Here is a 14,471-nt window from a genome sequence, read left to right as displayed (position 1 = left end):
TTAATTCCCTCTGGGGGAGCCAATTTTATCTGCCATGTAAATGGTGTCTCTAACAACAGTCAAAACACATTTCTTGAATAGTTATGAAAACTTCCACAGGCCTACACCAGAGCTGTGTCAAAATCAGTTAGGATAAATATGGAAAGCATTACCACAGGCAGTCCTGAAAGTTAGGTGTATAGTTTTAAAATAAAGTCATAGGTTCAAATTCTAGTATGTACTGGAGGCTTTAGTGCAGTTCTGTACCTGCTACAAATGACACTGAAAGGACTGCAATAATTAGTGTAAGTTAGATAAAAACATCAAAGAGAAAATAAAAATAATTTTTACAAGATTTTGGCTACCTCAGAACCAGGACAAATGCATCTGGGAGCATTAAATGTGACTGATCTCTAGGAATTCTTGAACAGTGTGTTTTTGGAAGTCTAAATTAGTCCACAGACAAACTACTTCGCCTTCTATGTGATGTATTCTCAAATTTTAAATGAACTCTTTAGAGGACAGTCTTCACTTACAGGATTGCTGTTCTAAGGATTTTCCTTGATGTAGAATGGTTGAGTTTCAGTTGTCTCCAAATGAGATAGAATTAACTCAAACTCCTTATATCAGCTACTGTTTTAACAGCGATGACTATATGTAAACAGTGGCTCTACATCTGCAATTTAGAAAGCACTCCAGACTTTCTGTAAGCACTTGAGAAATGCTAAGATCGTATCTAACAAATTGAGTTCTTCAGGGTACTTTGGTGCAAAAATACTTGGCTTTTGAATTTTAAAATGGAAGTAGATGTTAAGGTGGCAAGTTCTGGAAATACAGAAGCACTCTAGGCACATGAGGAATGAACTTGAAGCTACAAAGGAGCAACCTGAACTGCTCATATCCCAAGACCATGCCCTTGGCATCAGGTTAGTATATGCAGACCAAGGGGTGCTAGCTGTCTACAAGCATTTTAGCTATATATAGAAAATCAGGTGTGGATTTTTATACATTTTTTTTAATTGTTCTATTAAATCTAGTTGCCCATGGATTGCACTCCAGGTACCTAAAGGATATCTTGAATTTTATCCGTAGCAAATGACTGAAACCTTGGATTCTGAAATGCAAACAGTGCATTGGATGTCATGGTGGAACTGAGCAACAATTTTCAGATATCAATTGTACAATAATCGAGGATTTGAAATAATCTGAAGGACATCCAAAAGCAAAGGGTAGGTAACATATCCATCTGTGGCTTATGCTTGCGTGTCCTGGCTCACTGTGGTTCTGAAGGAAACTGATGAAATATTTTAGGAAGTTTTACCAGGGAATTCTGTTTTCCCAAACCAAAATCTCCTAAAAAAACAAAACAAATTTAAAAAAAAAACAAAAAACAAAAAACAAAAACAAAAACAAAAAACGTTTAAAGTGTCAATTAGAAAGATTTGAGTATAAAAAAAGCGTGGGAAAGTAGGGCAAAATCTTCCCTAAACCATAATAAGACAATGTCCACTGGGGGAAAAAAAGAGATGGGAGTTCAGAACAGAAACTTCAAGAGTACAGAGAGTTTAGAGCTACTTGGAAAACAAATGCTGAGTACTCACAGTTGTGCAATGAAAGGAGAACTGTAAATCAATTGTAATAATGGTATATAATGCTTTACAGTTAGACTTTGTTTTTTGGCTGGGAGTAGCTTTTTTTTTTTTTTTTCTTCCTAAAGGCACCACAAACCCATTACATTCACTTGCTAGTTTTGTGTGATGGAGCAGGGATGTGGAAAAAGCTGTAAAACCGATTTCCTAATGAAATGGTCCATGTATCACCACTATAAAAACACTGCAAGATTTCTCATTTACTAAGGGTCAATTTCAACCTTCTAGTAAGTCTAAAATATTAAAAACTTACTTTCTCTCCATCAAAGAAGATTTGGTGTCAGTGAGCATTTACGGCCTCTTATGTAGTAGTGCTCTTGCAGAATGAGGATTTTCCTCTCCTGAAGAGAGTAGAATGTTTGCTTTTTCTAATTCTAGGAGCAGCTTGCTTTTGTACATCTTTTATTTTTTATTTCATATCAGTTATACCAGTGTTTCTTCTTCAGTTGAAATAGGATGTTGTTTGTCTACAGCTCACAAAATCTGTCATTTAATTCAGTGTTCTGAACAAATGACCTCATCCACTAACCTATGGGTGTCCAACTTTTTGTCATGTCTGGGCCACACTGAGTGAAGAGGAATTATCTTGTGGTGCATATAGAATATATATATATATATATGTAGTTAGTTATAAATTAGTGTATATAAACAGTGAAACTTACACATCTTTTGTTGTTTTGTCTTTTTCTTTTTATTAAAGCATAAAAGAGCAAAAAATTTAAAACTATTGGGATATTTGAGCTTGTTTTTGAGAAACTAATGCATCAGTCTGGTTTGATGGCAGTGAATGCAATCATGAGTAAGCTCTCATGGTGCTCATCAGAGACTTTGATGAAATTATTCAGCAATCTTGAAACATTCTTAAATTCCTTTATCAAAACAGAAAGTGGAACTGCACACATTTTGCTGGTATATATATATATATATATATACGATATTCTTGGGTAATATGATGTGGATAAGTCTTAAAAGTATTATCATGTTGTCTGGACAAATTTTGAAGAATTCTTAAACCAGTACGCTGACGACAGAGGCATTTGTGAATATCTCATATAAACCTTGGATTCATAGGGTATTTTTTTTTTCTATTCTTGTTTCTTATTGAGCTAAATACATTCAGTATTTTCCAATATAACTTGTTCAACTACGAAAGAAATATATTCCTAATTAACTTTGGTTTTGCAGAACTTAAGAGCTGCTCCAGTATTTTACTGTTTCTGAAGCAAACTCCAGGCAAACAAGGTGCAAAATAAACTGAACGCTATGTAGTGTTGCCCTGTGATTTACAGATAACATAAAAAGGGAGTAGGTTTGCTTCAGAGCAAGTAGCAATGAAGAATGTAATGATTTCCCAAGACAGACAATTTCCAGTCTCTTAAAAATGTTTCTGTTATTTACTTCTGTATTTAAATGGGAAGAAGGCTCCATCTTTGGTACCTGTATTTAAAACATACAGGTTTGATCTTTGGAGAAGCCTCTACCATAGTTTTTATTCACTTCATTTTCAGATTTTAAGGGACACACTTTGATAGCTGCAGTTAAACTATTATATAACATAATGCATCTCTCTGCTTGTATTTCTTTATCACAGCTGCATTAGTTTTACTTAATGATAAATTTGATAATCAGATCTGATTTCAAAATCCTAAAAGAAGCGCTTACATTTTTTCCAAGTACAATATGAAGTGAGAAAAAAACATACCATACCATCTGGAAACAGTTCCTTGAAGGAGCAAATTAAGTAATTGGGTAAAAGTGTGATTGAGTGGTTTAGCACTGATGAACAAAATGAAAGCCACTATGTTTTTGTAGAGTTTGGAAAACATTGAGTACTAAAACTAATGCAATACGAAAAATTATCTTATGAGATGGCAATGGAAGCACAGAGAAGATATAGAAAGAAACAACTGTCAGTGTACTGAAGACAATGGAAGCTGTTATATTACCTCAGAAAGAGAACATCCTTTATGTACTTACCTGTACACTAGTAAGAGTGGTGTACTGATAAGCTTTTACTACCAGGTAATTGGCTTCTATATCCACTATCCCCAAGATCATGTACTTCCACCATCTTCTTTTCAAAATTGCCAGCAAGTTTTCTTCTCCTGAGGTTAAAAAAAGAGAAAAGAATAATTATGTAAAAGAGGTAGATTTATGTGCACAAGGTATCTGCATATCAAGAGAAATTATCTAGAAGATCTCTTGCAGTTACAATATGCCGTTGAAAATGCATGTATAGCTAGATAGTGCCAGGAAATGAAAACTAGCATATCCTATTTGTCTTGCAGATATTTTACAAAACAGCTTGGCAAAGTAATTTGTGAAGGTCAGACTGTTACTTCAATTGAGATATAAACAATGCTGGGAAAAACATGTAAAGCTTGGGTAGACTTTAAATGTGTTCTTAGCTCTATTTTTATGCATGCACATATATATATATATAAATAAAAGAGTAAAGAATAGAGCTTCTCATTATATACACTTACAGTCTCCATACATACTGATAGATGCTCCTTGCCACAAGTGGGAGATTACCAGTATTTGTAGCTACCGTGAAATATGAGAACGATAGGATACCTTTTGGGTGGATGGCAGATCCTGATTAAAGGATAGCTATTATGACCCTAGAGGTCCAAAGTATTTGAACTGTTTGGAGGAAGGTTGCGCTGAAACAGACAGACAGTGTGACAGGTTGCTCTGCTCCCAGGACCAGATTCTGAAGGAGCAAGGTTTGTTCTATAATGCCTTGCATGGGAACCCTGCCAATCACCCCATACTTAATTTCTATCATGTGAAGACTGACAGAACAATACGACCTGCAGATCAAACCCACAACTTTCAAAAGGTCAAAGGAGTCTTCACGCCAGGCTAGGGATTATTATTGTTCCCAGTGCAAATGCTCATTAGTGAGGGGTAGGCAAACCTGCTACTTATTTGCATGACAGTGGGCAAACTGATAGTGAGCTCAGTAAAGCTTTAAGTCTTTGAGAGGGTGCAGCCCTAACAGGGATCCAAGTGGGGTTGACTGGGAAAGTGTCAGAAACAGAACTGCCTTGCAAGTGAAATAAATGCACCATTTTGAGATTTGTCCACATTGATGCAGCCCTTCTAAGTGTCTGTGATCATCAAAATGGTTAGTGGAAAATACTGAAGAAAGGGAACATTACCGCCAATTGGCACTAAAACTTGTTCAGGCTTTCCAACTCTCCCTCACCATTTTCCATCATTAGAAGTTTGTTCATTCTTTGGTTCAAATGGTGATATGTGTACTATTATACTGTAAGAAATGGCAGGCTTTCTACAGTGCAGGAACATCTCAGATTTTATCAGATGCAATCATAGAAAAATGGATAATAATTTCAGCAGTTCATTCAGATGCTAAATCATGGCTCTACTGAGTGACTTGAGTGGATATTTACCTGAAGAAAGCATCTGAATCACGTGACATTTGTTCATTAACAGATACTCACATATATACACACAGGGAGATATTATTAGGCAACAACCTAATTACTTGCTGCAGTGATGATGACACTGAGTGTGAAATCATAAATGTTAAATCTTTCCTTCCTGTTCTTCTTTCCTTCCTCCTCTCTCTTCTCTTTTTCTATTTCTTCCTCTCTCTCAACAGGCAGCGGAGAAATAGAAGAAACAAGATGCTGAGGAAGCTAATTATTATAGACTAAATAAGAACGATTCAATGGTACATTCACCCATACCCCACTGTCACCACCAACTCATACAAGAGATTTCACTAAACAGAAATTCCCTCCCTTTGTTTATACTGTGATTCAGGAACAATGCATTTCAGACATGAAATAAAAGTAAATTTATGGATTTGTTATGATGATTTGAGCACGCAGAAAGTTTCAGATCTTTTTGTATTTTTTAGATCATTTAGGAAGGTGTTTTCAAAAAAGCGTTTAAGATGAGATGTCCTAACTCCTACTAAAATCAGTGTAATGCATGCAGATAGATCCTTCCCAGGTAATGAAACTCTCTCTAATTTTTATGCTGCCCACATAATACCTTTATAATACCATTTGAAAAACACCAACGCAATGGAAAGGCTGAAAAGGCACCTCAGTGCGAATCTTGAGAATGTTTAAAAACCAAAGATATCAAATTATCAGACAGTATTAGGCTTCCAGTGTCATTGCAGTCCTTATTCCAAAAGTGAAAATCCCACCTAAGTCTGGTGTTTTCACTAAGACCCACACTTACAGAGCAGAAAGAAACAACAGGCTCAAGCTCTGAACACTGCATTTGGCTAAGACTATAAACAAATATCAAGGAACATTTTGGTGCCTTTGGTTTGCCAATGATTCCTTTTTCCAACTTCAATTTCCAACCACAGATCACTATACTGCTCAAATGTAGACAAATGAATTAGGTGTGGAAAGGAATTCATGGTCATGTGTTCTGGCTAAAGGGTAAAGTTAGGGTTTCCATAGGTGGGAAATAAATCTTTTAAACTTTAGCTGATGTTCATGATTCTCCCTTTTGCTTTTTCAACCCTTTCTAGGTTAATGACAGAAATAAAAAAAAAAATAAGTGGCGAGTGGTGTTTTATCTTTGATGTAGAGCTCTGAGATGTTCCCAGCTGCAAAAGATCAAGTTGAGCTGAGAAGGCTCTGCAGAGCAAAAGGTAACAATGAAATGAATTTATGCAGGCACCATAGAGCTTTGACGAACATGGTTTAGCTTCACAGCAAGTGTCTTTGTCTGACCCAGTGGAAAGCTGAGAGATGTACAGGCATTCAGCATGACAGAAATAAAACAGAGAATGTGTTCCTGGAAGAATAATCTTGTGCATGAGCTGCATTTCTCTGTGGAACACAGTCTTTGCTTCCATTCCCAGGCTGTAATTCATTATATCTGGTATGTAAGAAACATTCGGTTTCTGACGTGGGTCCCTTTGTTTGGACTGTTATTATCTTTGATCATTAACGTATCAGTTGCATAAGTATCAGCAAAATTGACCCACTCATCTGAAGCTTTACCTGAGGAAAAAGCCATGTATGTTTGACTCACTGTTAGTATAGGGAACAGCAGTTGTTCACTATTCTCTGTTTCTTTAGTACTGTAATCAGAATTCACGGAGGGAATTAATTTAAATTGCTCTTGAAATGGAGGGAGAGTTTATGCAAATAGGGCAGGGGACAGAAGATGATCATCTGAAGTGTGTGTCAATTTAAAGCTATGTAAAACCAAAAGGAGGTAGGTGGAGTCCTTGTTTGGAGATGGGGCTGAAGCAAATTCATCATACTGGAAGGCAATCATTCATAGAGAGTAGAAGGCAATGGTTTCTGTGGCGATGTACCTGCCAGAAGAAGACCTCTGGACACTGATCACAGACGGCATCCTGAGTGAATACAGTGTCAACAGAGAGAAGAGTAATGAGACTTACAGTTAGGTAGATTAGCCTCTATTTAATTTGGGGAGACTACGATGAGAAGCTGAGGGTATCAAGAGGTTCATTCATAAGTCTACATCCTAAACAGGAATAAATATCAGTTTTGCACTAGAACCTAAAAGGGGGGAAAATCACTCAAAGTCAAAACAAAAAGAGACATTGTCCTCTTTTTTTTTTTTTTTTTTTTTTTAGTTTGCTTTGATGACAAATCACAGCAAAATTAATTAATTCAGTAATACAAATTATAAGCCTTCTAGAATGAAGGAGCAAATGTAGATGCCTAAACCTGAACTACTTGGTAAGGCATTTTAAAACATGAGAATTATTCATCTGACATATTCCAGATGGATTGTTTAGGATGAGATAATGGGTGTTTTGCAAACAAACATCTCTCCTACTGAATGTAAAAGCAGGAGAGATTGTGTCAGATTGTGTGTTTTTGTTATTATTGAAAAGGACTGTGACTAAGGCTTCCAGGCAGTCATAAAAACAAATAATCAAACTGACAAGCACAGGTTAGTTCGAAGGCAACATTTCCTGCAAGCCAACAGAACACACTGGTGCTGGTGAACACGTGTTTATGTGAGTGCATGGAGTAATGCCATCCAGACACTGCCATTTTCTGATGGAAACTTCCTTTCAAAAAACAAAAACTTCTGTCAGCACTTGGATACTTTGAAAACTTGAGCTTTTATATTCAATCTAATCCAAATGTACTGTAGAGTTAAATCACATATTAAGAATGCTTTTAGATTCAGAAGTCTAACATACTGTTAGCACAGAGAAACACAAACTCTCTTTCTTCTTTAGAGGATAGGATTAAGTTTTTTTTAACCTAATTTCGCAGTGAAACACACAGTTGTCAGTTATATATACAGAGAAACCCTTGGAGTCGGAAAAAAAAAAAAAGCTATAGCTTTTTGCCTCTACTGGCTCAAATTAAAAATCAACAAATAAGCTGCTTTGTAGAAGAGATGATTTTACACCATATAACAAGGATTTACCCCTGGGGGTTTACAAAATTAAAAATAAATTAGAGAAAATTAAAAGAGGCTTTAGCTGTGCAGTGTCTACTGAAAATGCATATGTACATATGCAAAAACACTTTCGCATTCACCCACACAGATGCAGAGGTACAATTTAAAGAAAAAAAAAAACGACAGCAAATTCCCAATTATTTGTATATAGGCTTGGGACACCAGTGGAATAACAGCTCTGTTAGACCAGAAAATAAGCATACTGCTTATCTTTCATCTGCTGCAGTCTCTATCCTTTAATTCAAATGACAACTTGCTATTTAGATCAGGATCATCAAAGACACTAGGCTCCCCTTCTACTTTGCAGCACAGAGCTCAGCAGAAGCAATCTAAATGTATGCAGGAGGATTGCAGAGGGGAAGGTGACATAGGAGCGTGGAGAAGGAAAGCTGCCTGGCGTCCTGTTTCTGCTCTATCCTGCCGGGAGTGCCAAAATCAAGTGGTAAAGAGGCAGAAGTCTCACAGAGGATGAGGATCAGATCAGAATTATCACTGTTTTGAACAGCAAACTGAATTAAAACACACAACAATGGGCTAATTGTTTCTTCTCCGTTTTCACACATTATAGCATATAAAGTCCTGCAGATAAGGAATTTCACCATTAACAGCATCACTTCTTTGCAGCCTTTGCAATCATCCAGTCTTAATGCAGGGTGAGGGATGGGAAGCAGTCAAAAGGGGTCAATGCTGTGCCGGTGTAATAGGTCTCTTTTCTGTATTACTATACTGTATGATTACAAGGAACCACTTCTGTGCTGTGTGGGTGATGGAGCACTGGCACAGGCTACCCAGAGGCTGTGGAGTCTTCTCCTTGGAGCTGTTCAAAACCTGTCCAGACATGGGACCTGGGCAAGCAGCTCTCCCAGCTTGAGGAGGGGCTGGGCTGGATGGACCCAGAGGTCCTCAGCTATCCTGCAGTTCTGTGACTCTGTGACAGGAGCAAGAAGCCTGAAAAATAAAAACTTGCTTGTTTCCTGCTTTGTTGAGTTGCTGGTTCAGTGGACATAAAGCTTGTTGTAAATGGTTTTCAGCTCTCAGAAAGGTCAAAATAACTGTCTTTCTTCTGTGAGATTTTAAGTCTTTGACCCAGAATAGTTTGTTATTTCCTTAGATCTATCTGTATTACTGATAACTACATCATGGAAGTAATGTGGCCTAAAGGCAAACCACCACCACTTAATTATTCATGCAACAGAGAAAAAGTCTTCCTTCAACCTTGCTTCACAAAGCATTGCATACACTCTGTTCACTTTATGGATGACTGCTATAAGCTGCACTGCATTTGTTCTATTCAGTGCTTTCTGCAAACCGACTGAGAGCTGAGATAACCTCAATTCTTTTTGCCTTCTCCAAACACCTGATCTTATCCTGCCTGCTCTCATGCTCTTATGTTGATCTTATGATCTTATCCTTCTGCTGCCTCTCCCTCAGCGGGAAATTGGCATGTCCTGCAGATCATGGCTAGTGCGTACATGTTGAAGTAAACCTCCAATAGATGGTGTTGCTGAAGTAGGATGCAATCACAGGACACCAGCTGTAGGCCTAGCTCAAGGAGACAGCTATGTCATGGGAATGCGTCTTCATCTTCTTATGGAGTAAGCCTTACTTACCAGTCACAATCAACATGAAGTTTTGGTTTTGAAAGGGATACTATTTATTTTTGCTGCCTGTTCCAACTCTCTGATGTTTGAACCTCTTCCTAGAATGTTTCCAGCTACCACACTAACACTTATTTGGCTAGTCCTTTAGAAAGAGGTACTTCACGTAACCCTTAATTTCTAGATGTTGAGTACCTCAAACTGAAGGTTTGTCTGCTGCCAACTATTGTCATTTTGAACATCCTCTCCACTAAAACACACTTAGCCAACCAAGCCATTAGTTCCTAGAGTTTTACCATGAATAATACTGTGAACTGGGCAGAGGAGAGAAAATCTAACGCCATTGCTACCAAGAAAAGGCTGGGGGGTGAACTCACTATTAGACACCAGTGACTGAAATCTGCATCTTCTTAGGCAGCAACTCACTCAGCTCCGGGATGTAAACCCCTACTAGATCAGGCAACACAGGGGTTGGAGCTCCCAGAACCACTGCCTTGCAGCAGGTGCTGGTGCCCTGTCCAAGCAAGGACCATACAGAACATGTGGTATATGACTAAGAGAACACGTTCTCATGGACTAAGAAACCTAAAGATAGCTATTAAGAAAGAAACTTTCCTGATGATGAATATTAAAAGATATTATTTGGTAAGAAAAAGCTACTGGCTAGTAACTGAAAAGGGGAGAATTTTCTTAGGTAAGATGAGCACTACAGGCACACAGGTACTCTATTACAATGACAATTCTTGTTAGTTTAGCAATAGTGTTGAGGGACTTAAGTAGAGTAAGATGGAAAGTGGATGTAACAGCACTGCTGGCAGAATTATGTGAAGTTAAGAGTGTTAACTGGAAGTATATAGAATGCTCTTTTTTGCACGGTTTCATGTTATTGCTCTGAGCCAAGTAGAGAGCTGCAGAGTTCAGAGTATGTTAGTGATGAATGGCTCAAGAGGAATATGACTACAGACAGTCAATGATCTCTAGAGGTATTTTCCTCTGTCAAAAGGTTACCGATATGCACTTGGTCCTCTTGGAGGACCTATGTGCAGTAACAGCTTTCCTCAGCCCATTGCTGGTGGACTGGAATACGACTTGTTAAAGTCCTAAATTAAATATTATCCCTGAAGAAATACAGATGCTTTGGGAATATCTTTCTGTTGTTTTATGCATGGCAGAAATTCCAAAATGCACCACGGAGGAGTAAACCCAGTTAAGAAGACAGAAAATGCAAAATGCAGGCATGGGGAAACGTGTAAATCACAACGACTTCAAGTAACACCCAGAACTGGCACACTCAATAATTTGCCTGTTATGATACCTTCAGGATTTACACACACCAAAAATCTCAACGTTGTGTCTACAATGATCAAAAATATTTTTAAAAAGATGTTTACAGCCTATGACCGTAGCATGACCATACATTGATGTAGATTGCTAAAAGCATAAAACATCACTGAACCATGCTGATTTACTGGCATAAGGTATTACAAATACACTCAACTAGGCATTTACAGGCAGTTCATCTGAAGAGCTGGCTATCCATTATCACATAATTCTGAATGAGTTATCCAAATGAGCATTAAAGTTAGAAATCAGGCCAGATTTTTTTTTTTTTTAAATAAGAATCTGTTTGGATCAAGCAATATTTTGGTGTACCTGTAGTATACCTATAACAGTGGGGTCTTCCTTGGACCTCTGGAAATTTAACATTCTTAATATTGAACAACCAGATTTAAAAATAGCATTATACATCCTTATAGTTAAATAAATAGAGAGCAATCTGGGACACCACAGAAACAATGAAGAAGAATCCTCCATACTGGGTAAAGAGAGAATAAATCTTAAATTTATGTGCATTAGGAAATAGATAATGAGGATCTGGATGTGAAAGCATTTGTGGAAGGACCTGATAGCAAGTAGTGTTCCGAGCATGTGACTGTATGACACCATTTCTCATACACAGGCATGCTCATACAGCCCAAATGTAGCTCTGCTACACTGGGTAGATCAAAATTGGAAAATTCTGGCCCACCACATATAGCACAGTTTCACAGAATGATTTGATAGCCCTTTCTGTAGCACTGTACAGACATACTCATCATCTCATCATGCTTTTTCTCCTCAGGACACCCACAGTGACAGGAGCTGTGCAGTACTTTTTTTTTTCTACCAGCATTGACAGCCCAACGTTAATTATGCCAACTAGGGCTTTCTCCTCTTGGTATGGCCAAATTAACACCTGGGCATTTCCTGCAACACAAGTGACAGAGTACTGAGAGCTAAAAAGCACAGAGACAGTGACAGAAGAGAAAGAAGTGGAATAGTAAGCTTTCAGGAAATGCAGTTAATATAAGAACTCTCATAAAATGTTCTGTGGCATCTAGAAATAAGAAAAGCGTCAGGTAGTGTGATCAGATTTTTTTTTGAAATATAAATCACAGGTGATGAACACACATGTGAACTTGATGGAAAAGGAAGTAGCTGCTGCTGATCACTGAACTGTTGAAGAGAAAGCTGAGGGTTCTGCAAGCCCATCAGGCAAGAATGAAAGCATACTGAATATCCTCTAATTGTTCCCATTCCTTGATACTTCAATTAACATTCTTCACTTTTTTTTTTTTTTTTTAATTATGTCCTCAATTTTCTGCAGTGATGTGCCTAGTTGAACACAATCTGGGCAAGGCTGAGTTACATCTGCCTTGACCAGTGAGCTAATGGCCCCTCAAGATGCACAACAGTAGAGAATCTAAGCTACCTATGATGCTTCCAGCTTACACATCCTTTAGAGCAGATCTATAAATTGTGAAATCTATTTTTGCTGTGAAGGCTCAGCCCTTTCACCCAACTTACCATTGACAGTAAGATATGGCACGTAATGTGAGCACACAGGTTTCAGGAGAAATTTATGTGGGGCAGCTCAGATGTATGAGGTTCTTTGAGAAGTTCACACAGCTGTGGGTTTCTAGTTGCAAGGACTAGGCTGAGCAATAAAATAATAAGAATGAAATCATGGCATAAAACTGACTATTATAGACAGATGGCAAAGGGAGAAGTGGAGAATGAAGCTAGTACTGGTACACAACAATGCTGCTGGACATGCACGTTCACCTGCTGAAACCATAGCTGCACATCCACACCAGAAGAGACAGCTTATCTACCTTGTCAGCAATGACATTTGGCTTCCACAAGAGCTAGGAATACCTTGTAGAATTCTGTGAGTACTGTAATTTTACAGACTGATCATCAGATCTCTGTCAATCCCCAACTACTACCAACTGTGGTCACAAGTCTGCTAGTAGAAGGCTTCAAAATACCATTCTTTCATTTAGCTTTTCTGTTCTTCATTTCTCTGGCTCTCCAAATTTTCATGGAAAACCACAGAGAGTCTTCGGACACTGTAACTTACATATTGCACAAGTGTTACCACACACAGAAATTACACTGAATTTTAGTTCAGTATTTATCTTCAAAAAGAAAATAAGCTGCCCTTCACAGGTATGAAAATAAATTAAAATTGAATAAAATAATATTGCAACAAGTCATTAGTCATGATGTATGGATTTCATTTTGTTTTGTGGCTTTACATTCTCTGCTCTTAGTACAAACTTTCTGCCTTAGGGCATGCAGAAGAAATTGATGAGAGATGTCTTTGTCCACACACCAGCCATTGACAACATTATTTGTTATCATCCTTATTCTGTGATGCCAATAGATGTCTTTACCTATTGCAAGTACAGTGTTAGGTAAAGAATTAAGACTAGTTGTTGGAAAGAATACTCTTTCAAAAGAGGGCCTGGCATCAACAGGCCTTTAAGAACTCTTACAATGGATTATTTTGTGTCTTTGAAACACACACTCCAATGTCTCCTAGGATTGACTTGATTTGCACTCTGGAAAATTCCAGTGCTTGAATGTGAAATACACCTTCCAATAATTCTCTCTCCCCTTTTCCTGCTTCTCTTTCATACCACTCTCCTCCTTTGTACACTTTCACCTACATGTCCTCTGCAGCTTTATCTTTGCTTTGCCAACCTGTTTTGTTAAATTCAAGTACAAAAGCATACTAGATCCCTGTATCTGCCCTAGTGATCAGCTTGACACCCCTCAGGACAGCACCTTCCATTTGACATGCTGCCATTTGACAATGTTCAGCAAGTTACATGAGCCCAGATTTCTGGGGCTTTTTCAGCAGCCGCTCCCCTTTACCTTCCTCTTTCCTCTCCTCATTGCTATGCAGCTGATTCTCTATATGCTGATACTTGACAACAATTCTGGGCTCTTTCAAAAAATCAATTAAAAAAATTAAGTTCTACAGCCAGTGCAGGTCAAATGCCTCAGTCACTTGTAATATCATTAGCATTCAGAGAACTGCAAACACTCCTGCTAACTCTGTGACTCCTATCTTCCTCAACCATGTTGCTGCTGCTCTTGAAAGCCAGAGGAAGGGACCTTGAGCCCTAGCAATAAACTCAACTGTAGGAATTGGGACTTCAGTAGGTCCCAAGAGGTACCTTCACAGAAATGTGCTTATACAGTGCAAAATAAACTATGAGGCCTGCTGAAAATTCCTCCTATTTTATGGTCCTGGCCTACAACATCAGAGGTGGATGTTGGTGGTATGACAGTAGAGGTTGAACCTTCCCACCATGAACCTTCTATTACATGTAGCTGACATGCGACTGATGGCAGCAGAGGAGCAGTTAGACAAAATGGCATCTGACATGAAGATGCATATGAAACAAAGGTGTGGAACTGAATTCCTCCACATGGAAGAAATTATACTCACTGATGTTCA

The 14,471-nt window shown here is 38.1% G+C and overlaps 1 protein-coding gene across 1 annotated transcript in view; it reads right to left on the bottom strand.

Moving 5' to 3' along the window:
* The window catches only part of SLC35F1 (solute carrier family 35 member F1), a 232,019-nt gene that overhangs the window by 47,252 nt on the left and 170,296 nt on the right, over positions 1 to 14,471 (bottom strand). The window contains exon 3 of the mRNA XM_042895264.1: positions 3,606 to 3,733. Coding sequence (XP_042751198.1) covers positions 3,606 to 3,733 — 128 coding nt within the window. The remainder of the gene's footprint in view (positions 1 to 3,605; positions 3,734 to 14,471) is intronic.

The sequence above is a fragment of the Lagopus leucura genome, unplaced genomic scaffold, assembly GCF_019238085.1.
Source record: "Lagopus leucura isolate 7727_CA_CO unplaced genomic scaffold, USGS_WTPT01 Super-Scaffold_73, whole genome shotgun sequence".
In the NCBI taxonomy this organism is placed as follows: Eukaryota; Metazoa; Chordata; class Aves; order Galliformes; family Phasianidae; genus Lagopus; species Lagopus leucura.
The sequence above is the reverse complement of the archived record's forward strand: the minus strand, read 5'-3'. Positions and strand labels throughout refer to the sequence as shown.